The sequence below is a fragment of the Paraphaeosphaeria sporulosa genome (genome assembly GCF_001642045.1).
Source record: "Paraphaeosphaeria sporulosa strain AP3s5-JAC2a unplaced genomic scaffold CC84scaffold_12, whole genome shotgun sequence".
NCBI lineage: Eukaryota > Fungi > Ascomycota > Dothideomycetes > Pleosporales > Didymosphaeriaceae > Paraphaeosphaeria > Paraphaeosphaeria sporulosa.
The window spans coordinates 1,061,788-1,083,332 of record NW_017253371.1 but is presented as its reverse complement, the minus strand read 5'-3'; the positions used below and the strand labels follow the sequence as shown (position 1 = coordinate 1,083,332).

At 53.6% G+C, this 21,545-nt stretch overlaps 10 protein-coding genes across 10 annotated transcripts; 7 read left to right on the top strand and 3 right to left on the bottom strand.

The window, feature by feature from the left end:
- The first annotated feature begins 244 nt into the window (after window positions 1-244).
- On the top strand, window positions 245-1,676 carry CC84DRAFT_321829 (uncharacterized protein). Its single transcript, XM_018185849.1, has one exon. It carries the CDS (start codon window positions 420-422, stop codon window positions 1,491-1,493), a length of 1,074 nt encoding a protein of 357 aa, XP_018031048.1. The 5' UTR covers window positions 245-419; the 3' UTR covers window positions 1,494-1,676.
- Window positions 1,677-2,372: 696 nt separating this feature from the next.
- Window positions 2,373-4,152, top strand: CC84DRAFT_1168741 (uncharacterized protein). The gene has a single exon (XM_018179472.1). It carries the CDS (start codon window positions 2,800-2,802, stop codon window positions 3,673-3,675), a length of 876 nt encoding a protein of 291 aa, XP_018031047.1. The 5' UTR covers window positions 2,373-2,799; the 3' UTR covers window positions 3,676-4,152.
- Window positions 4,117-4,418, bottom strand: CC84DRAFT_1168739 (uncharacterized protein). The gene has a single exon (XM_018179471.1). The coding sequence runs from the start codon at window positions 4,303-4,305 to the stop codon at window positions 4,147-4,149; it is 159 nt and encodes a 52-aa protein (XP_018031046.1). The 5' UTR covers window positions 4,306-4,418; the 3' UTR covers window positions 4,117-4,146.
- CC84DRAFT_1155635 (RNA-binding domain-containing protein) lies at window positions 4,117-5,082 on the bottom strand. The gene is made up of 3 exons (XM_018176946.1): window positions 4,961-5,082; window positions 4,694-4,907; window positions 4,117-4,645 (listed from the first exon to the last, which is right to left on the bottom strand). The coding sequence occupies exons 1-3, from the start codon at window positions 5,032-5,034 to the stop codon at window positions 4,373-4,375; spliced, it is 561 nt and encodes a 186-aa protein (XP_018031045.1). The 5' UTR covers window positions 5,035-5,082; the 3' UTR covers window positions 4,117-4,372.
- Window positions 5,083-5,172: 90 nt separating this feature from the next.
- On the top strand, window positions 5,173-6,881 carry CC84DRAFT_1168737 (serine/threonine-protein kinase crk1). The gene is made up of 2 exons (XM_018179470.1): window positions 5,173-5,596; window positions 5,647-6,881. Exons 1-2 carry the CDS (start codon window positions 5,386-5,388, stop codon window positions 6,672-6,674), a joined length of 1,239 nt encoding a protein of 412 aa, XP_018031044.1. The 5' UTR covers window positions 5,173-5,385; the 3' UTR covers window positions 6,675-6,881.
- A 1,224-nt stretch (window positions 6,882-8,105) lies between these two features.
- Window positions 8,106-9,566, top strand: CC84DRAFT_1180659 (uncharacterized protein; the record flags this gene model as incomplete). Its single annotated transcript, XM_018180492.1, has 4 exons — window positions 8,106-8,112; window positions 8,281-8,311; window positions 8,481-9,014; window positions 9,086-9,566. The coding sequence occupies 4 exons, from the start codon at window positions 8,106-8,108 to the stop codon at window positions 9,564-9,566; spliced, it is 1,053 nt and encodes a 350-aa protein (XP_018031043.1).
- An 844-nt stretch (window positions 9,567-10,410) lies between these two features.
- CC84DRAFT_1168734 (putative cytochrome P450) lies at window positions 10,411-12,518 on the top strand. The gene is made up of 3 exons (XM_018179469.1): window positions 10,411-10,663; window positions 10,726-10,842; window positions 10,894-12,518. Exons 1-3 carry the CDS (start codon window positions 10,438-10,440, stop codon window positions 12,120-12,122), a joined length of 1,572 nt encoding a protein of 523 aa, XP_018031042.1. The 5' UTR covers window positions 10,411-10,437; the 3' UTR covers window positions 12,123-12,518.
- On the top strand, window positions 12,388-13,535 carry CC84DRAFT_321713 (uncharacterized protein). Its single transcript, XM_018185848.1, has one exon. The coding sequence runs from the start codon at window positions 12,653-12,655 to the stop codon at window positions 13,442-13,444; it is 792 nt and encodes a 263-aa protein (XP_018031041.1). The 5' UTR covers window positions 12,388-12,652; the 3' UTR covers window positions 13,445-13,535.
- A 325-nt stretch (window positions 13,536-13,860) lies between these two features.
- Window positions 13,861-14,804, bottom strand: CC84DRAFT_1209568 (uncharacterized protein; the record flags this gene model as incomplete). Its single annotated transcript, XM_018182227.1, has 2 exons — window positions 14,112-14,804; window positions 13,861-14,071 (listed from the first exon to the last, which is right to left on the bottom strand). The coding sequence occupies exons 1-2, from the start codon at window positions 14,579-14,581 to the stop codon at window positions 13,861-13,863; spliced, it is 681 nt and encodes a 226-aa protein (XP_018031040.1). The 5' UTR covers window positions 14,582-14,804.
- A 3,682-nt stretch (window positions 14,805-18,486) lies between these two features.
- Window positions 18,487-19,776, top strand: CC84DRAFT_1263594 (eukaryotic phosphomannomutase). Its single transcript, XM_018185251.1, has 3 exons — window positions 18,487-18,716; window positions 18,772-19,016; window positions 19,082-19,776. The coding sequence occupies exons 1-3, from the start codon at window positions 18,615-18,617 to the stop codon at window positions 19,539-19,541; spliced, it is 807 nt and encodes a 268-aa protein (XP_018031039.1). The 5' UTR covers window positions 18,487-18,614; the 3' UTR covers window positions 19,542-19,776.
- Window positions 19,777-21,545: the final 1,769 nt, after the last annotated feature.

The window sequence follows — 21,545 nt, the reverse complement described above, 5'->3', positions numbered from 1 at the left end:
TCTCGTGACCATCACGCACAAGCCCAGATAAAAGCACAACCTCGCAACCCACTCAGATAGACATTATAGAGATGGCTGAGGCATGACAGTAGCTTTTATGCAGGACCCAAGTTAATCCTCGGTCGCCGCAGATAACTATTGCTATCAGCACGCAAGGAGCAGAGATCACCAGGCCCATTAGCATGCGCTCAAGCTACCTAGCGTGATGCTCTCGAGGGATTGATCCAGGTGCGCTTCCACCAACTTGCACTGTTCACTTCGTACGGTTGCTCTCGCAACGGCCTCGCCAGCAACGCGAAAACTGCGCGCCCTTGCAGCAAACAGACTTTCGCCTCTTTCAACCTACCTCTCACACCATACCAACCGAGTACGCCCGCAAGCGCTCCGCCCCAGAGCTCAACACCCGCCTCGCAGTCAGCATGCCCTCTCCACACACCCACAAATCCACATTCATTAAAGCCCTCAAGTCACCGATCAAAATGCTCCCACACGCCCACGGCTCTTCAGCAGCCCCAAACACGCCCCTCACACCAACCTTCTCACCTGATCGCCCGACCTTCCTTTCAAACGGCCTCCCCGTATCGCCCTCTACCAGCCACGTCCCAGAAATCACCCTCCAGCGCGCCTCGGGCTGCCTCTGCGACCCCTTCACCGACATGGACGCCGCACCCACAACATGGACCTGCTGCGCCTGCGGCACGCAGAACCGCGTGTCTATCCACTCCGGCCCACATCCCCTCGGCGAACTGGCATGCGACTGCGCGCACAAGCCGTGCGTCGCGTGCTCGATCGCCGGGACGGTAAAGCCGTTCCTGCCCATGGACGAGCCGGCGATGGTGCCGTGCAGCTACATGTCCACGTCCACGTCCAACCCCGCCAGCTCCTCAGAGCCAGGCAAAGCGAACGAAAAGGAAGAGCTGCGCTTCGGCATCCTGTGCCCCGCGTGCGGCCTCTCCTGGCGCGCCCGCGAACTCGGCAAGCGCTGGTCCAAGACGCTGCGCAAGATGCCCTCGGTGTCGCTGCAAGCCAGGCGCCTCGCGCCCGAGCACCGCCTGCGCAAGTCCCGCTCGACGCTGGTGCTGGGGACCAAGCGGGTTATCACGCCGCCGGGCATCGCGAGCGACAAACAGGCCGAGTATGCGGCGGTGAGGTTCAGTGGGGTGCCGTGTACGTGCGGGACGACGATTAGGCTGAGGGCGGCGCTGTGTTTTCAGATTGTGGTGTTGGAGGGGGGTGAGCAGATAAGGGTGGATGAGAAAGAGATGGTGGTGGATGGGAGGATGGAGATGGATGGGGGGGAGAAGACTGTCATGTGGGAGGGTAGTCTGGTGGCTTGGACGACGACGCCTGAGCTGCAGGAGAAGGGGCATGGGACGCCGACGTTGAGGCTTCTGGAGGGCGAGCATCCGAATCCACTGCGAAGCTCACCGGTGGTTGACAAGATGGCGAGGGACTCGTGGGAGGAGAAGTGTGATAGGGAGGGGTGGTTTTGAGGGTCGCTTGAGATGGCAGGATGACTTGGAAATGAGGGTGGGGGGATGATGCGCTCGAGTGTCCTGAGGATTCTTTTGGTGCAATGTTGTGTGGAGAAGTGTTGGACGTAATCGGAACCCCTTTGGCGGCGTGGTATTCAGCTGTCTGTTTGGCAGACGAATGACGAGCGCCAAAATGACGGCATAGGGTGCTCGCAGCTCTCAGGCATGCACAACTCTTGAAAGATGCAACTTTTCAATGATGCAATTTCCGGCAGCAACACAATTTTCCTCATTGGGGCAATGAACAACACTTCCTCAGGTGGAGCGAAGCGTGCTCAGCATCCCTAGTCAGCAGTTCTTCGGCTGCCTGAGCATCAGCACATCTACTCAGCTCTACCTTGAAGCCCTCCTTTCCCATCACCCGTCGCAGTCACTCGTGCTACCGTGGAACAGCTGAGCTCGCCGCCCTTTCGTGATGTTGTCGGGAGTCGCCGAGTCGCTTGGCAAGTGGCAGCTTGTTCTCCTTTGTGAAGATGAGACTGCGCTGCATTCACGTTTGATGTGACGTAGAGCATTGAGACAAGACTCATACGTTACAGCTTTGGATGTTCCCGGCCCGAAACATTGAAGACAAACCGTCGGTGCCGACCGCGCCGTACGTGCATGCTGTGACAGTAGAAGAGTCACAAAGGATGCTCGTTGCGAACAGAGACAGCCTCACGACAGCCTTGAAGGAGCTCCGCTGGCCATGAGGTCTCCCCAGCCTCAGGCTAGGCCGCAGTACCACTCGAGTTTCTCCAGGCAGCCGCAACGGGCCAATGAGTCGAGAGACCGGTGAGGGGGAAAGCAAAAGCGCGGTGAGGTGCTTGTGTGATGGAAGAACGATGACCCAGCCCCGCCACTTCACTAAGTGCGCACAGCCACGAACTGGTGCAAGCCACACGCCTGTGGATCACGGCCGTAGCTGGTTCAGGCGTGCGCCTCCAGGCTTCTGTGCGATACATAAGGCGGGGGACCTTGGTGTCACAGAACATTCCACTCGCATTCCATCTGCAAACACACGTTCGCAGCAACTCGTACAGCTCGGTTTGACGTTTGCGATTGCTTACGCCACGTCCGTGCGCTCAGCCTTATGCAGTGGGTTGCCAGGATCATGCCGCTTCCCGCGCCCCGCTAACACAACAGCTCCAGCTCTCTCAACTCCAACATACACGCTTTTCACACCGACAGCACGCCTGCGTCCCCAAGCATATCTAGAAGCTCGACCTTTGCCGCCCACGAACGCGTCCTCCAGCTCTGCAACCACCTCAGCCGTACCAACACCATGTCGGATCCTCACCCCGCCGCCCCCGTGACCAACACCGAGGGCTGGTCCGAGGAAGACATTGCGCTCCTCAAAGCCTTCAAAGACCCGACAGCCTGCAAGTTCTGCAAGCGCCCTTCCCGCTGCCAAGAGTGCAACCACGAGCTCGTCCCCGAGCCCAAACGCCCCGCCGGCAAACAGAACATCGACGTCCCGCGGCCCGACCTCTTTGGCCAGCTGCCGCCGCCCATCGCCAACCCCGCCCGCCACCGCGACTTCAGCGTCCAATTTCCGCCCGAGGCCCTCGCGCTCGGCGCCTTCTCCGTGTTTGCGGCCGGCAGCATCGAGATGGGCAAGGCGATCCCCTGGCAGCGCCTCCTGGAGAACCACCTCTGCGACCTGCCCATCACCATCTGCAACCCGCGCCGCGGCCAGTGGGACCCCGCCGTCACGCAGCGAGCCAAGGACGCCGCGTTCCGCGAGCAGGTCGAGTGGGAGCTCGGCGCGCTCACCGCCTCCACCGTCATCTGCTTCTTCTTCGACCACGCGACCATGTCGCCCGTCACGCTCATGGAGCTGGGGCTCTGGGCGCACAGCAACAAGGTGGTCGTGTGCTGCAACGGCGACTACTGGAAGGGCGGCAATGTGCACATTGTGTGTGAGCGTTATGGCGTCCCTGTTGTGGAGAGCTTTAGCGAGTTGGTGCCGCTGGTGAGGGCCATGTTGAGGACGAAGGGGTGCATAGTCGGCAAGAGCGGAAACCTGACTGAAAACGAAGCGGAGCGGGATCCCGAGAGGAGCATGAGTCTTGACGAGGCCGAGGGGGTGCTGAAGGGAGCCTTGAGGGAGAAGCAAGGGATTGCGATTGATCGGAAGCAGTTGGGGATTGCGGAGTGAGGGCGGAAAGTGGGAACAGGGGGCGCGAACTGATAGGGAGCGATCCTGGGGTGCATTTGCGGTGTTGGCGGCTGTTTGGGCATGTTGCATATGCGAGGTGGCTTCAGTCTAGTCTGGCGTTGGGCGGTTTAACTTGTTTCTGGAATGTACAACTTTACGAGGGAGGGAACAGTCACGGTCATGGTGGGGACGGAGAGGGACATAGGCCTGATGATACCCCTAGATCGAGCGATGAATTCATGTCAGGACAATCAGTCTATGCATGACCGGTCGAATCCATTGTGGCAAGGTGGTTTGAAATTGAGCCTGTCCCCTGCTTGGGTGCTTCGCATACATGTCTCGATCGAGTGCGACGTCGATGATGGCCAGCTCGATGAGCAATGGCGAGCAGGCTGTGGAGCTCGGCGTCGCGCGGTATCCCTCAGCCCCAAGTCCCTACTCGGCAGCGAAGATCTGGCTCCCAGGTCCATTTTATGTAGCAGAAGGTGCGGTGCGAAAGAGCCAATCGCGAAGGCCCGCGAGCCTCAGGACATCTTCTCGAAGACCTGCAGCCGCACCCGAAACCCTGGTAAGAGTCAGCCACATACCCACTTTGGCGCCAGAGGCCACAGACGGCGATGGAACATGCATCCTCGATTCATTCCGTAACGCTGAACCTCTTTCCGTATGGGTATCGTATCGTGTTGCATCCATCCAGTTACTCCTCGTCGCTCTCCGACATCTGCATCTCCTCGTCGTCGTCCTCGCTCTCGCTCTTCTCCTCCTCTTCCCGCCCGCGCTTCGTCCCCTTCGCCCGCTCTTGCTCGTTGACCGGGACTGCTTTGGCAGGCGCGCTGCCAAAGACCGTGGCGGCCACGCCCGTCTGCTCGGTCGTCTCGAGCTGCTTCTCGGGCAGGTCGGGCTCAGGCATCTTGAAGGTGCCGTCGAGCTTCGCAATGGTGTCGGACTTGGTCTTGGCGTAGGCGATGTGCTGCTCGGTCAGTCTTGGCTGGCGGTGCTGGGGTAGCCATGGACTCACCATGTCCTTGCCGAAGAAGGCGGCGCCCTCGAGCGCGCGCATGGCCTGCGTCGACGAGTCGATGTCGCGGAAGACGACGTGCGCCTGGCCGCGCATCTTGGGCGTCTTGAGAGCGACGACGTCGAGGATGACGCCGTACGTGGCGAACAGCATGTACAGGTTGCGCTTGAGGTCCTCCTTGGGGAGCTTGTCGGGCAGGTTGCGGACGTAGAGGCTGTTTTCGCACGTCAGCTAGGCGGCAGTGGGCGCTGTTGCGGGCAGACGCACGTTCTGTTGGGCGCAGTCTGGTGCACCTTTGCGGGCAGGCCTTGGGGCGGCGGGGGGCGCGCGAGCGAGGCCATTGTGCGGTGCGCGGTGGGTGGGCGCTCGCAGGTCGCGACTTGGGCGGTGGTGAGGCTCTCCCCGCAGAAAGCTTGCAGGCCAGCCAAAATCGCCTGGTCTGTGCGGACCCTAGTTGCCGCCGACGTCTTTGCTACCCGCGCTGCAATTGCGCCTGCACTGCACCCGCGTGCGAAGGAACATGGCACCCGGCGGCGCACCCTTCCCAGCATGATACAGCGCCCGCGAGCCCGCCCCGAGCCTCCCACGATCCCCTCGTTTGTCCCGCCGTCGCCTTGATCCCGCGCTTGGACGCGCCGCTCACTTGCGTCTCCCACCACCTTTCTCTGGAGACCAACCCACGCCCTGTAAAGATGGGCATGTCGCCCGCGCTGAGCCCCAGGCCTAATCCGCCGGGCTCAAATGCTCCGGCCAACGCAGCAAAGGCGAGGCCCCTCGTGCATCTGCTCAACCACAAGACCGTCCCGTCGCCGTCCCTCGCCAGCACAGCGACGACCCCGGGCGGCCCGGACGAGGGTCTCGCCGAGGAGATGAACGACGTTGTGAAGAACCAGTTCGTCTTTGGTGAGCACCCCGCGAGCTCCCTGCCGCATGAATGCTGATGCTGCGTCAAGGCTCGCGCCTGGGCGAAGGTACCTACGCCACCGTCTACCGGGGCCACTACCGCGACGACCCCTCCAAGCTCGTCGCCATCAAGAAGATGAAGAAGAACGCCGAATGGCAAGACGGCATCAACCTCGACTCGCTCCGCGAAATGAAGTACCTCGCCGAGCTGCACCACCCGCACGTCATCAACCTCATCGCCGTCTTCACCACCAAAGACGAAAACATCAACCTTGTCCTCGAGCACCTTCCCCGTGGCGAGCTGCAGGACCTCTGGCAGGACAAATCCATCGCCTACGGCGGCGCCGACGTCAAGGCCTGGGCCAACATGATCTGCCAGGCCGTGTGGTGGATCCACGAGAACTTCGTGCTGCACCGCGACATCAAGTCCAACAACATTCTCATCGCGGCCGATAATTCGCTCAAGCTCGCGGATTTTGGACTCGCGAGGAGCTTTGCAAATCCAGAGGCCGACATGACATACAACGTCATCACGCGCTTCTACCGCCCGCCGGAGCTCTTCCTCGGGTCGTCCCACTACGGCGGCTGCGTCGACATGTGGAGTGTCGGCTGCGTCATCGCCGAGCTCGCCTGCCGCGAGTTCTTCATCTTTTCCGAAACCGATCTGCAGCACCTGGTCCGGATCTGCGACGTCTTCGGCGTCCCGACCGAGGCGGAATGGCCGGGGATCTCCAAGCTGCGCTTCTGGCAGGAACAGCTCGAGAACAGCCCGCCCAAGCGCCCGCAGCCCATGTCCTGGTGGCGCAACAAGATGCCGCTGATTGGCGATGCGGGCATCGACCTTGTGAAAGGGCTGTTGGCGATGGATCCGGCGAAGCGCCTCGACGCGAAACAGGCGCTTGCACATCATTACTGGACTACGGCGCCGAAGCCGCAGAAGAGGGAGAATCTGCCGGGGAAGGGCGGGAAGGCGGCGGAGAAGGCGATGGGCGAGCAGTTGAAGCGCGTGGGGCCCGAAGCCGACGAGGAGAAAATGTCCAAGATTGCGCGGAAGTTGGACTTTGGGGCGATGCGGTGAAGAGAGTCGTAGAGGCTCAGCTGTGTGCTTTGGCTTGGCGTTATGGAGAAGGATAGGATACCAGGACTGCATTGCGCATTTCAAGGCGTTTAGGCTGTGATTCTATCGACATGTGCACATACTACCTGTATATCCCTTGCGGACGTAGAACTCTGCAGATTTGTTTGGGTTTCAAGTAGATGTATAATATGCTATTGTCACACCCGCAGCACGCATCCACTTCGTGTACTCAACAATGAGTGTCAGCCGCGCGCGTTAAGCTTATCCTACACACACGTCACTGCTGCCCCTTACAACTATCTACGTTTCTTGGCACCACTGCGATCTTTAGCGCAGTCAAGCAGGTCGACGGGGCTGGGCTGCTCGCAGGACATCGTGTCTATATAACGTTGTGGCACCGACGGTTGCCTATTCGATTCAAAGACCTAGGGCTTGACTTACTCCTGGGTCTTGGCTGCACTGCATTCCTAGCCGGGAGGAGGAGGTGGGCAAGGCTAGGGTATCTGCAGAACATCGCGTTTCATGATCATCGAGTGCGCCACACTGCACTGCAATCTTTGGCCCGGGCGAGGAGGTCCTCAGCCCTGGAGGGTTGTGCAGAGTACCGGTAGAGTGTAGTTTGTGAGCAAACGTGGTTGTCACCGGAAAACGCAAGGCTCATATCACTGCAGTCTCTAGCGCGGACGAGCGCCAGATGATACTAAGCCTATGTACCTGATAAGGAAGGTCAGCGTCGCATATCTGCAGTGGCATTTTCACGGGGGCCGAGAGGGACCTCCTGGAGTAGAGTTCTCACTGCAATTCTAGCCTGGACGAGGGGATCGAGTGGGCTGAGCAAGCCTTTCAATGGATTCTGATTGGGTTCCTAGTACGACTAGTGTGCACTTCAACCTGGTGCCAAACACGGGGAGCCTTCTCCTACCCATGGGCTCGGTAAGAGGGTGTAATCAAAACCGAGTTTCCATTTGCACTGCATTTTAGCTTTGGGGAGGGCCGTATTCCATTAAGACGCAGAGACGCGTCGCCCAAAAGTAAGTGTTCAATTATTAGTCTTCGGGGAAACAAAAGTGAAACTGAGATGTATGTAGAAGAGGTCAACGAGGCTGGGATATATGCAGGATATTGTTGGACCTTCAATATATGTATAGCAACTCATCATTAGTGGTTGGCTAGAGGTTCGGTGTCGGACCGGGACCGGGCCGAGTCCATGGCAAGACTCCACTGCAATCTTTCGCACGGACGACTGGACGCTGGAGGTCTCAAGAGGACTGAGATGGGAACTATCAATCAATATATCCATTTTGGAAATCTTGTGTACCAGTTTGTTAATACTATTCATGCTACGTACGTCTTTGGTGTGTCAGTCCTGTATAGTGAGCTTTGGAGGATTGGCGCACTGGCGAAAGAGAGGGAACCGTGGTTATTGGAGCAATGACAAGTGAGTGAAAGAACTTGAAGAGCCCGAAATGGTGGATTCAGTGCGACTGTAACTAGCTATGGAGAACACCACTGCGCAGAGGAGTAAGGTAGTTGAAATGATCCTAGTAGAGTCTCGGGAATGGTTTAGTCACGTGAGGTGCCCTGCAATCAACTGCGTATGTTCTAGGGCTTTATCAATCTCCTTGCTTGTTTGTGTTGTAAGTCCATCTTGCTTCGAAGGTTATTGGGTGGTTGATTTCAGTATCGCCAGGCTCGCTTGGCCAGGGTTCGGCTGTCATCCTTGCCGTGCGAGCGGCGCAGTCAAACATTACTGCGCCACTCTTTCTTTCTCTCAGCTTACCCATCTATGATACTCACGTGATACAGGCAGCGGCCTGACTGCGCCCCACGTAGTCTGACACAACTCATCTTGACTTCACTCCTGCATCGAACACCAAGCTCAACGATTCAAACTACCCCTGTGACAAGAACGGGAATGGGCTCCTACAGTGCCTACGACCACGCGTACGACAGTCGATTCAAGATCCCTTCCACCAGCTCACCGACGGCTGTGAAGCGATTCTTGGAGACGATTAAGGGAGGAGAGGGCAACGAGGAAAAGCACTACGCTCGGTGGCGCAATGAGCAGGACGAACGCTGGCGTGCCCGCTTGCCTCGCAAGAGCGAGCGAGCAGCGTTGAGCCTGAATGCCAAATCGTCAAGCCAGTTGCAATCTCGCTTCTTCCAACTGCCGCTCGAAGTGCGAGATGACATCTATCAGTACATCTTCGATGGCGGCACTCTGCGGCTCGATGTGCAAGAGAAGGTCGATGGGAAGGTCGTGCGGAACAAAGAGCCGTATAGGTTGAGGAATCTGGAGCCACAGCAGTGCGTAGCCATCCTGCAAGCTTGCAAGAGGACGTAAGTACACCCGATTGCATGCGCAACGCTTGCCATACACATGTTCAGCAAAGACGCTCATTCTACTGCAGATACGTCGAAGCTGCGCATCTACTCTACACCACCCACACTTTTATGTTCTCGGATCTCACCAGTTTCCTGTGTTTCGAGCGACTCGTGCCCAGCCATCATTGGCACCGCATCAAGAGTATCGGTATCACGTGGGACTACGATGAGGTTGGTCACGACTTCGAATACGACCACCTTCCGTGCCCGACGAATGAGGAAACCTGGAAAGAAGTGTGTCGGGCCGTCTCCGAGATGAAAGGGCTTGAACATCTCAGAGTGGATTTAGAAAAGTGCCCGATGAACCCTTATCAGGCTTCGGATCTCGACCTTCAGCAGCCACTTCGGGACATCACGGCCCCTATCGTACTCGATTTATTCGTTTATGGTAAGAGAAAAGCCTTGACCGCCATCTGTGGGTGTGGATGCGGGGGAATCGAGGGCAGGTGTTACGGGAGCGTGGCGTTCGACCAAACTTCGCTTGACTACGAGTCAGACTCTGAGTAACGTTTGACCGTTCCTCGTCATCAAATAAATCTGACTACTGAGCCAGTCTTCAGTATCCAAGGCCTAGTTTCTTTCGTCGGATCTTTCGTCGCGTGTTTCGAAAAGTCCGAATTTCCTGGAGTAAGTCTATAGATTCAGGGATTGATTACCATTAGTCAGTAGGAGTTGCACCAGTATTTCTCTTCGCAAATCATTGATATACACTGGTAGGGATCCGAATCCGTGGGCTTTTGATTTTCATTCAGCGCTACATGAGCTTCGTCGTCCGCATAACCTTGCTTGCTTCGCTGCCCGTTTTCTAGCGAGACTGTACTGAACTTCTAGGCAGGTTATGGATTCGTGCTTGTTGGTAAAAGGAGAGGTATATACTTGGAGGCTGATGGTTCAAGCATTGTTCCTCGCTTCATCCTCCATTTATCCTCGCTTTACCCTCGCTTTACCCTCGCCATAGCACACGTAGTTGATACTTCCCATACTTGCTCATTCCCACTCATTGGAAATTCACATTCCATGTGGTAATCTGATATCACTTGATACATTAGAGTAATCCAGTAAAAAGGCGTAGTGGGGGAGAAGAGGCTGAAATAATGTCACAAGCATGCCTAAGTCGCTTTTTGTCCGATCAACGCGGTAAGGTTTGGTGTTGCAACGACCCAGCTGGGGGAGGTGGGGGCGATCTATGTAAGGCAAGGCTAGTAACCGTTTAACCGGCATCCTTGCTGGTAGTACATGAACTGCTAACTGAGACAGTGATAGCTAGTGAGTCTAGCGTTTTATGGGTTAGATCTTCAAGCATTGGCTTGGGGGCGTATCGGCAGACTCCCCACCTCGAGCGGGCATGAGTTCTTCCATCTACGTCCATACCTAGATCATGATGGGCTCTATCGCCGCCTTCGACGTCGTAGTCGCCACTCTATTTCTCATCGCTTTGTTTCTGCTCACGGCATCCGTCTACCGTTTGTATTTGCATCCGCTTGCCAACGTCCCAGGCCCAAAACTCGCAGCTTTGACATCATTGCATGAGCTATGGTACGACTGCTTCCAGGGAGGGGGTGGGCAACACGCGTTCAAGATGCGCGAGATGCATGATATTTACGGTGAGTATATACTGTTGCTATCATGGATCGTCATTGGGGGGACCGGCCTGACACGTGAGTAGGTCCGATCATTCGTATCAACCCTTGGGAGGTCCACATAGATGGTCAAGCAGACCCAGCCTTCTGGTATATCCTGTACTCTCAAACGAACAAGCTAGATAAGGATGGTTGGTTCTATAGTTAGTCACCTCACCCGCGTCTGTCGTCCATCTGACTGGTATGGCTCGCAGGCGGCTTTGGCTCGGGTCTTTCCATGATCGCCACTACTTCAAGTGATCTACATCGAGCGCGCCGCGGCGCAGTCTCCAGCTATTTTTCCGCTGCCCACGTTCGCAAGTACGAACCTATGGTTCTGGCGCACATCTCCAAGCTCATCGCTCGACTTGAAACGTGCAGCAGCAACGGCGAGGTGGTTGATCTCGCAAACGCGTACCGGTGTCTGACTCTAGATGTCGTCACCTCCTTCTCAGTGCCTGAACCCGGGAAGATGCTCGAGCTGGACGACTTTGGGAAAGGATTCAATTCTTTGATGCGTGATTTCTCCAAGTTGATTACTCTCCAAAGACATATGAAAGTGGTGATTCCACTTTTGGAACTCATTCCGGACTGGGTGGGAAACGCGATGGACTCTTCTGGCTCCTTTCAACAGCTCGTAGATTGGCGCATGAGCTTCGTGAAGGCGGCCCAGCAGGCCATTCATCGAAAAGGCATACCGCCACCGGGACAGGATGCTTCCATCCTTGACACGCTTTATAGCGCACCTGAGCTGGGACAGAAGGACAAGGTCATGAAATACTTTGTGGAAGAGGCCACCAACATTACTGGTGCAGGTACGGAAACCACAGCATCGACCTTGGGGCTCCTCACGTACCATGTCCTCGCCGATCGGGACATCCGCAACAAGCTTTTGGCAGAGCTATCAGCCATCGGAGGTGATAACACTGAGCTCATAGTGCTGCGCAAGCTCGAAAGACTGCCATACTTGCAGGCCTGCATCAATGAAGCTCTTCGCCTTTCCAACCCCGTCACGGGACGTCTTCCACGATTGAATCCGCGCGCACCCACTACATATACGACACCCGATGGCAAAACGACGTACACGCTTCCTCCCAAGACAGTCATGTCCATGTCCATGCCTGATCTCCACTTCAACGCCTCTATCTTCCCCTCTCCGCACACATTTAATCCCTCTCGCTGGATCGACAGCTCGCCCGAACACCTCAAAGAAATGAACCGCTACTTTGTACCTTTCTCCAAGGGAAGTCGGTCGTGCTTGGGGATCGACGTGGCGAAGATGGAGTTGGTACTCACGGCTGGAAATGTGTTTCAGAAGCTAGGAAAGAACATGCGGCTGTGGGAAACGACGGAGAGAGATGTGAGCTGGGCGTATGATTTTTTTGCGCCGTATATCCCGGTCGATGCGAAGGGATTGAGGGTGAAGATTGGGTGTGGGCCTTAGAAAGGTCACGTGCCATTGCCCCATACATGTGTAAATCTCAAGATCTTCAGCCGCATCTCACCGCACTTTTCAGGCCTGTCAGCCAATGCGCTGAGGTTTACCACTTTCAAATTCGTTTGCAAGCAGCCCACAGTAGTCGCTACGAGTGCAATTTATTCAGGCTTGATCATTTACAGCCCCTCATTGAGGCGTGGAGCTATCAGCTAAGGTTGGACGGCTCGGGGATAGCGGTCTGTTTGATTTTCACTGCAATCTTAGCGTGGACGAGCGGCGGCGACGATGTAGCACAGCCACCGAGAGCAATTATGATTCATTCCACGCTAGTCTTGAAATGGTCAAGTCGCAAATGAATCATATCTTGTGCACAGTCCGACCTGACAAATGCCTAAGGGCCTAAGGTATGAAACATAAATAAAGACATACAATCAGCGTATCAAAGACAGCAGTTTGCATTCAATCTACTTGACAACACAGTCAATCTAGAAAACTTGAGCTACTTCTTTTAGTCCAACCACATCTGTTTACAGCCAATGGTCGACGGAACAACTACTGCAACGACTACAACCACAGAAATGCTAGGTTTGACCACCAATACGAACACAACTACCACCCAGGAAACTGTCAGCACCATGAATGGATCAGTGCGCGAGCATTATGGCTCTACCTTCACATCCATGGATTCTTCGGATGACGACTCGAATTCCCTATGTCCTGCTCTTGTACTTTTGAGCGACTCAGAAGACTCAGACAAAGGATTCCTTTATCCGTCTAGTGAGAGTGCTAGGATCCGTCTACCTTCTGGTAGAACAATATCAAAGAAAGCGAACGGTCCTCATACATCAAAGCATCGACATCGAAGAACGCCATCACCAAACACGAGAAATCATATCCACAGTTCGAGGAAGGTCCAGGGAAATTGTGCATTGTTACCCAACTCGGTCACAGTAGAAAAGCCAATGTCAGCGTTGAGGCCTAGGCATCCACCGACTCCTCTGACGTCGGACTCAGAGAGCGAATATGATCAAATATCAATAACAACAACCAATCGTGAAACTCCCAACAGCTTATTAGCACCTCATATTCGCCTCGCAACCCATCGCACTACAATCCGCAGCTCAGATGCGCAGATGCTGGCTATGCTGCCTGCATCTACACAACGTTCTCTGTTAGCGACAACGAGAAAAGCAGTGGAGAGAGCGGGGAGAGAAGAGCAGGAGTATAGGAGAAAGTTGGACGGATACGGGAACCTGAAGAGTAAAGAGAGGTTTGTCAATGATGTGCCGGGGGGGAAGAGTCATAAAAATAGGTTCATGGCGCAGTGATAGGAGAGCGGTACGGAGGTTTCCGTGGGATGTAAAATGTACTGCAAACAGTTGGAATGTAAGATTTACGAACGTATCTAGCCACGTGAATATGAAAATTCAGGACAACGGAATGCTTGAGTCGCATGAGACTGTCGTGGCGCCCTGTGCATGGTACACTCATTACAGCCCAAAAATCGAGCTTAAATTGTACTCGAGTGAAATATGACAAGGAAGCAATCCAGAAAAGGACGTGGAGAAGTATATTTTGTCTTCCGACCGATAATGAACAGAGACAGACTATCCTGGCCACAAATGAGTACCTCATGAGATGACGTATAACACGTGCAGCATTTCGATTCGCAGTCATTCGTTTCCATGAAAATTAATAGGGGTTGTCACTCTCTGGCCAACATGCGCTCCCACTTGAGCGAAAGTCAGATTTTATGACGGCCTTCCAGCCGGGCCAGAGCCACCCCTCGCATCTTGCGCTTACGCTGTGGACATTGCGGTGACTCATGTGTGTGCCCTCTACATGTCCATCTGCAGCCCGCGAACGACCACCCTCTCGAGCCGCAATCTCGTCGATCAAGGAAAAATCTCAACGGCATGTAACATCCATGAGAAAGGACGCGCCGATGGCGTGAACTGAAAATTGTCAGCAGCATGATCAACCTGGACTACAGACGCCGTGGTCTTTCGGCGAAGCGCATTCGAGCGCTTGAGCTCGAAGCTGTCAAGCTCCTCAACATGTCCAGGTCGGTATCCAAGTTCGCGGGGCGCGAACAGACCGAAACTCACGGCCATGTCAGATGCATCGCTATATTTCTGGCTGAAATCGTTCACACAGGTATTCATTTCTCGCAGTGCTGCGATATACACACCTTCGAAACCGCTCGAGTGGCCGGAAGATTCCGTGATTGACGATTCCTGCTGGTATGGAGCTTGCGCCATGTGAACGTTACCCCGATAGTCGGAGCAGTCCACCTCCCGTGACTGGGTCCAATGCCGATCAGGTAGAGCTGTTTGCGCTGGCCCCACACGCGTGAGTTGAGCAGGAAACATGATCTCCTCAGCGGGACCCACAACCTCGCTCTGCTTCGGCTCTCGGTGGCTCTTGGAGCCAAAGGCAGACTTGATCTTCGAAACGAAACCCATGTTGAATGTTCAGAATTTCTCTTGGGCTCTGGAATCTCGATTCTCAAACCCTTAGAGGCTTTTCCTTGTTCTTCAAGTTGTGGTTGTCACTTCAAAATTGGGTAATGATATGAACTCTGACTCACGTTGAAGACATATACCACGTCAGAAAAGTGTATATACAATGCGCCTAGAACTGATGATAGTGGTTTCTTGATCTCGGTGAAAATGTAAAGTCGCGCACAATGTTTTCTTATCTGCCCCAGACCTTGTCTCACAAGTGCTACGTCAAGTTGTGGTCTCATCGATAACGTACGTACCATAGGTACCTGAGACATAACGACCAGTATCCCCTACTGACAAAATCAAGATATCATATAAGTAGTATCATTTGTCTCAGTTGTTGGCAAAGAGAAATCCACGAATCCAGGCCATTATTTCAGGGTCTCACATAGTCACAGTAAGATTTTATTAGCGTTGATTACTTCCATTGGAAACTACCTGGGGTGAGGTACGTATTTTGACCACAGCCTCTGTTGCATAAGTCCTACCATACATCATCCCACTTGCAATCCATTAGCTCTTCCGTGATTTCAACATCTTGCCCCAATCATCCTATCCCACCCAATTGCCCTCTCGACCAAACTACTTCATGCCAACTTCTTGAAGTCAGAATTATTGTCCTAAGCCATACCAGAGCCGCATTCGAGCAGTACAATCAACGCCACGCTGGGCGGGGTTGCTCCTCGCCGGAAGACGCCTCCCCGCCGCTGATGATTTATAAAGTGCGTGAAGGTCCGCTTCCACCACTCTTGATTCGGAGGCCACGAACCCTACGTATAGCCTGCCCAGTGAGAATTCGGATTCCACGTGGTGTAGGAAGATCGTCGCCAACCAAACTCTTGGGTACCTCGGGTAGAGGATGAGGCGACTTGATATGATTCGAGCGCGTATCCTCGCTGTTCTGGTGCGCGGTGAGAGCGAGCTCAGTCATGCGGGTCAAAGTGTTGAGAAGGAAATGGGAAGAGTTGGAGGCAGTAGGCACATCGCTGTCTCCGAAGGTAGAAGCTTCGTCGTCTCCATCGAACCCTCGCTCTGCATCCAGATGTCTTTGCTTATCTCCGTGTCCTCCTCAAGCATCTTCGTGTTTTCGTCGTCTCCGAAATCGAAGTCTATATCCATATCCGGCTCATTGCGCGGCACGATGCCAGACACGCGATAGACTTCCTTCGGGCGATCGTAGCTGAAGTCTGGCGGAATCACGACTCCGGAGGCAGTTGTGTATGATTCGTACGTAAACTCTAGCGGCTCCTGGAAATCGGTAGTGTGAGTACGGCGGTGCGTTCGAGCTGGTCGGATGCCTTCGATAGGCGCAGGATGGATGCACTTATTGGGATGCTGATAGAAGGCCGCCGAATCGCGAACGGGAGACTGTGGTGGCGAGAAAGGCTTCCGATCGTGGTTGTCACGATGCCTTATGCGTAAAAAGGCGGTTTTCAGCTTTCGGAGGACACCCATAATTGAGTGCTACGGTTGAGCTCGCTTGGGTGGCTTGGGCAGGGACACTTGACAGGGATAGCGTCATGGATATAGGGATAGGGAAGCTTTCCCAGAGCGAGGCCATTGAGTGCATAACCTGATCCGCGGTCTATGTGAAATAACACCAGATGGTCCTCTGAATGTGAGGTCTATCTAGGAAGGGCACGTGCGTATAAAATCTGATATTTGGCGACTCAAAGCGGTACTGGTCATTGCGGAATAAGTGAATATAAACGATCTGGAGGAGAGAGTTATTTGGGATTTCTCCGACCGCTCCAAACATCTGAGACTGGAGCGACAAATAATCAAGGAGAGAATAGTACTCCTCAAACAAATTTGCAGGCTGCTACGTTGGGAACTCGACAGACCGACTTCGTCAGATCACTGCACCTTCCACAGCAATGACTGCGAGTTGCTGTATGATTCATACTAACAATCACGTCAGAGAGAAGCCGGCCACGATATGCTCCTTGGTAGAATAAGTGCGAAATGCGCTAGGTCAGGCAGAAGATCGGGTCGCGCAACAACTGAAATGTACCCTATCTTCTCACTTGATTCAGGATCCACCATCCGCATAACCAGCCTCCGATACCCCATCCACCCCTGTAGACAGCAAGCTAGTGTAAATTGTCACAGGGACTGGCTTCCGTCGAAGTTCACGGGGTACATGGCCCACATGCACCTTTCTAACGATATCTCTGACGGGAAGCAGATCCCTCTGCTCAACCGGGTCGCACGACCAGAACTCGACGGAATGAGAGCGCGTGAGAGCAGGTGTCGAGCGTTGCGCCACATCATTGTGATGAAACTTTTTCTTACCTGGAGTAGGCGGCTTGCCAAAGCATAGGATTGAAAGAAAGAATGGTTTCATATTGTGAGATTGGTCTCTGTTTTTAAGATTAGCGTAACGGTGTCTTCTATGAGGGATGACTTTTGGAACGTCTTGAGGGAATATGGCTTTTTGTCATAATATGCGCACAATACACCGACCAAGAGTTTGGGTATATTGAGACAAGTTTTTGAGATTGCATAGTTATTTAGTCCTACGGTGCAAATTTGATATTGTCTTCAGCTAAGACATTCTTCATGCTAATGTCTCGGAGAAGCCGACTTCGGGATTCTACAATTATCACTTCAGTGCTTTGATTCTCCCCTAATGAGGGCTACTGCGCGCTTTCGAGCACTCATCTAACTCTACTAAGACTCGCTCAGAGAAAGTTCAGTTCTTCAAGTCATGTTTCCACCGCGCATCAACTTCAGTAGGTACCCCTACCTTCTCGCCTAAGGTATTACTCTACCCGTCGACTTCAGACGAAGCCACACGGATATACCACGCGCACACCGGACCGTAGTTTTAGGGTGTATAATGTACGTTTGAGGTAGTGTTGATCAATATCACGAGTGTGAAAGAGCGGTTAGCCAGTGACAGTAGCGGACCCATGTTGACAACCATGCCCACAAAGCATAGACTTGTTGGAATGAGGGAGTTTGTCTATCCTCACTATATGGCCGATGCACGTTATCTCGCACAAAGAACAAGCCGCGCAGTACATTGTCGACTCTCGAAATAATACGATGATAGCAAGACTGCTCATATCAAGTGTGTGGCAAGCTCATCTGAAACTCGCGAAGGCAGATTATTGCCATTTGAAAGAGTGAGGCGCATGTCGAGGGGACATGCAAATCTTTCTCGGTCGACAGAAATTATGCATTCGGATTAGGTAGAAGGCCATCATATCACAGTGTTTCTGCGAGTCCAAAGCTGGCTCTTTGGTTTCCGGCACGTCTTGTTGGAATACCTCACACAGATTTTGGCCGGTGAAGCTGTCGATCTGTGCTTCTGAACATTGAAGAAGAAGTCATTGATGTATTCAGTGCCCAGCTGATCGTCTTTCGGCGGTTCCTGATCCTTTGGTAGGTTCATCTTGCAACCGGACCCTTGAAACCCGCGTAGCCCCTTCTTTGGTCACGCGCACGCATCGCCGAGTCATCGTTCCTGGGCCAGATCCAAGAGCCATGCTGGTATCCAACTTCGGAGAACCAATCGTGATTGGTCTCGATGAATTCTGCGTACTGTGTCAAACGGCGAGAGATAATGATGAATCATAAATGGCAGGCATGTGAACAAAAGCGGGCGGAAGCGATTCCCCTTCCGTCAACTTCATTTCGTCATCTCATTGAAAAGATTTTGGTCGAGCAGCACCGCCCCAAGACACGCAACAGTTGCGATGTGTCAATATTGATTCGATGACCAAGAGGACACATGGAGTTGTTTCAGAGTTTTGGATGGCTAGCGGTGCCGGCTCAGGGTCCAGACTTGGACCAATCAGGCTAGCAGACGCGACCCCACGCGGAAAGCCTCACCGCCTGCATCTGCCCCTCCAAAACACTCGAATATATCCTTGCAGCACTCTGCTCCTTGCTCAATTGCACTCCACCCTCTTTATAGCGTGTGTTTCTCGTCCCAGAACTTCGCACCTCGGATTCGCGCGCAAATCAGAACAAAAACGACACCATGGCTGCTGCAGTGTCCGCCTATCCCCCGCTCAGGGACCGCCCGATCCAGAACACCGTCCTCCTCTTCGATGTCGACGAGACGCTGTCCAAGGCGCGGAAGGTGCGACCAGACATACCCATCGCCCCTTCCGAATGTCACCTAACGTCAATACCAGCTTGCGAAGCCTGAGATGCTGCATTTGCTCTCTGAGCTGCGACACAAGGTTGCCATCGGCTTCGTTGGCGGCTCCAACCTCGTCAAGCAGCAGGAGCAGCTCGGCGGCAACATCGACGTCACCACCCTTTTCGACTTCTGCTTCTCCGAGAATGGTCTCACCGCATACCGGTTGGGCCAGCCGCTCGCGAGCACGAGCTTTATTGGCTGGATCGGCGAGGACAAGTACAAGCAGCTCGTCAAGTGGTGCGTTCCTTCCTATACTGCGCGCCTACAAGGAAAGTGCGACGGGCAATTGACATGCATGGCAGGATCCTCCACTACATCGCCGACCTCGACATCCCCATCAAGCGCGGCACCTTCATTGAGTTCCGCAACGGCATGATCAACGTGTCCCCCATCGGCCGTAACGCGTCTGCCGACGAGCGCAATGAGTACGAGACGTACGATAAGGCCAACAACATCCGCACGACCATGATCGCCAAGCTCAAGGAGGCCTTCCCCGACATTGGCCTCACCTACTCCGTCGGCGGCCAGATCTCCTTCGACGTCTTCCCCACCGGGTGGGATAAGACGTACTGCCTGCGCCACATTGAGGCGGACAAGGACCTGCCTGATGGCGTGGAGTACAAGACGATCCACTTCTTTGGAGACAAGGCGTACGAGGGTGGAAACGACTGGGAGATCTACAGCGACCCCAGGACAATCGGGCATGCGGTCAAAGACCCTGAGGATACGTACAGGCAGCTGAAGGAATTGTTCTTCTCGTGAAAAGAAAATCTCCTGGAGAGCCTTTAAGCCGACTGTAGCCGAAGAGTTCGGGACGAGACGTGCATGATGGTGATGATTTCCATAGAGCGGTTCGTTGAGATACAGATATCAGATGAATGCATATACCATAAGCCGAAGCTCTCTTTGGACTTGAGAGGGAGCCTGGATTAGAACTTCCGAGTCCTCGCAGGTAAAGGCTCTACCTTCCCCTCTCCTAACAAGGCTCTTTCGTAGGAGGGTCATTCGACCAACAAAGGCACATGGTATGCGTAATCTTGACTACCCAGTCCTCTAAAACACCCGCACTCTACGCCTGTTCAAGAGGTCAGCATCTCCTCGTCAGAGCTAAAGATTGCAGCGTGGAGGAAACTAGAAGTATCATGTCAATCACCACGAGCAACGACTCAGTTCGTATATGATTCTTCCATAGGCCGGAGCTTGTCCATATCGTTCCCTCTTTTCGTGGATCGAAGGATTGCCATAGTCTTCATTCCTATTCTTCAGCGCTGCTCGGGTCGACTTTCTCATATGAAACTCCTTGTTCACGCAGAAACTCTATAGTAGACACTGCTTCTTTTCAACCACTGGAGACATGGAATCTTCTCGCCTATGGGGAGCTAAGGTATCGTAGCACAGATCTTTTGCGCCTATGTAGGTGGACTTTTCACGTTGCGTCCACAGCAGCCTTGACCTGCAACGCAACGATCCCTATGGAACCCGGCTGACCTCGTATTCGGCAAGCAAAACCATTTATCATAGTAGCATTCTACCCGTCACAGCACACCCCACCACCTTCTCAGCCGCGTCCTGAAGATTCCGTGATATTGAACCTCATTTACAAGTCCATACATCCATAACCTTGATATTCTAGACCATTTCGAACGTTCGAATATTTCTATCCATTCAAAGGATGGATATCGCGATGACACAACATCCACCCCTTCCTGAAATCCACAGCTGTGACTTTTGTTCGGCACAAGAAATTGATCCTCTTGCGCGTTCAAATCTAGAGAAAGTTTTCGTCATTAGATATCGAGGATCGAGGGTACAGAGGGGTGCATCGAATGGCTGCTCGTTCTTCGCGCGCATCTTGGACAAATTCATCTCAGAGCACGACAATGATTATATCGGAGACTTGCAATTAGATTTTTGGATGTATGAGCTCCTCATACATATCCCGGACAACTACGATATTCGAATCGCATCCTCCCGATGGCGTTCGACCGTTTATCACGAAGAACATCGAGCTGAAATGTTTGGCATACTTGCACTGCCTGGTAAGACACAATGATACCTACACGAGAGGTCCAGTGATCTTACATGCGTTCAGGGGATCCTAGTGCCAAATACATCTCTCGAAGGCCAAAACTTTATGATGATTACAGAGCGCCAGAGTCCACGAAGCGCGCTGCCTCGCTTCTTCGCAATTGTGACAAACATCATCGGGGATGCCACAGTCTCCAGTCGTGTGGACGACCCAAAAGACTCATGCGTATCAAAAGGGACCAGTCCAGCAACAATCTCTGGATATACTTGGATACTGCAATTCAGCGACTACCTAAGCCCACAGTAACAAGATATTCTGCATTGAGTTACTGCTGGGGAGGAGACCAGAAACAGAAGTTGGAAAAGGATTCTATTCATGCGTACAACAGCGGCGTCGATATCTCCGAGTTATCGCAAACGTTACAGGACGCTGTGGAGCTCAGTTGGGATCTCGGTATAGATTTCATCTGGATAGATTGTCTGTGCATCATCCAGAACGACCCAGAAGATGTAGCGCGCGAGATTGCTAATCTGCCGGCTATCTTTGGCAATGCTTATGTTACCATCTCCGCAAGCAGAGCTGGTCATAGCCAGGAAGGCTTTCTCCATCCAGTGTCTTACCCATCAACGGGAGACAGCCCCTTCCGCATTCCTTATGCTTGTCCTGATGGTGGACTTGGATCCGTCATACTATATCGTTAAATCGACAATCCTATCCATTCGCGCGCTTGGACCTTC

Excerpts from the sequence above, each read along its gene's own strand:
- CC84DRAFT_321829 (XM_018185849.1), top strand. The coding sequence starts at position 420 with ATGCCCTCTCCACACACCCACAAATCCACATTCATTAAAGCCCTCAAG.
- CC84DRAFT_1168741 (XM_018179472.1), top strand. The coding sequence starts at position 2,800 with ATGTCGGATCCTCACCCCGCCGCCCCCGTGACCAACACCGAGGGCTGG.
- CC84DRAFT_1168739 (XM_018179471.1), bottom strand. The coding sequence starts at position 4,305 with ATGCATGTTCCATCGCCGTCTGTGGCCTCTGGCGCCAAAGTGGGTATG.
- CC84DRAFT_1155635 (XM_018176946.1), bottom strand. The coding sequence starts at position 5,034 with ATGGCCTCGCTCGCGCGCCCCCCGCCGCCCCAAGGCCTGCCCGCAAAG. Across the intron at positions 4,908-4,960 it reads CAGACTGCGCCCAACAGAAC|CCTCTACGTCCGCAACCTGC; the intron begins GTGCGTCTGCCC and ends GTGCGAAAACAG. Across the intron at positions 4,646-4,693 it reads CCTTCTTCGGCAAGGACATG|CACATCGCCTACGCCAAGAC; the intron begins GTGAGTCCATGG and ends CTGACCGAGCAG.
- CC84DRAFT_1168737 (XM_018179470.1), top strand. The coding sequence starts at position 5,386 with ATGGGCATGTCGCCCGCGCTGAGCCCCAGGCCTAATCCGCCGGGCTCA. Across the intron at positions 5,597-5,646 it reads GAAGAACCAGTTCGTCTTTG|GCTCGCGCCTGGGCGAAGGT; the intron begins GTGAGCACCCCG and ends TGCTGCGTCAAG.
- CC84DRAFT_1168734 (XM_018179469.1), top strand. The coding sequence starts at position 10,438 with ATGATGGGCTCTATCGCCGCCTTCGACGTCGTAGTCGCCACTCTATTT. Across the intron at positions 10,664-10,725 it reads CGAGATGCATGATATTTACG|GTCCGATCATTCGTATCAAC; the intron begins GTGAGTATATAC and ends ACACGTGAGTAG. Across the intron at positions 10,843-10,893 it reads TAAGGATGGTTGGTTCTATA|GCGGCTTTGGCTCGGGTCTT; the intron begins GTTAGTCACCTC and ends TATGGCTCGCAG.
- CC84DRAFT_321713 (XM_018185848.1), top strand. The coding sequence starts at position 12,653 with ATGGTCGACGGAACAACTACTGCAACGACTACAACCACAGAAATGCTA.
- CC84DRAFT_1263594 (XM_018185251.1), top strand. The coding sequence starts at position 18,615 with ATGGCTGCTGCAGTGTCCGCCTATCCCCCGCTCAGGGACCGCCCGATC. Across the intron at positions 18,717-18,771 it reads CGCTGTCCAAGGCGCGGAAG|CTTGCGAAGCCTGAGATGCT; the intron begins GTGCGACCAGAC and ends CGTCAATACCAG. Across the intron at positions 19,017-19,081 it reads TACAAGCAGCTCGTCAAGTG|GATCCTCCACTACATCGCCG; the intron begins GTGCGTTCCTTC and ends CATGCATGGCAG.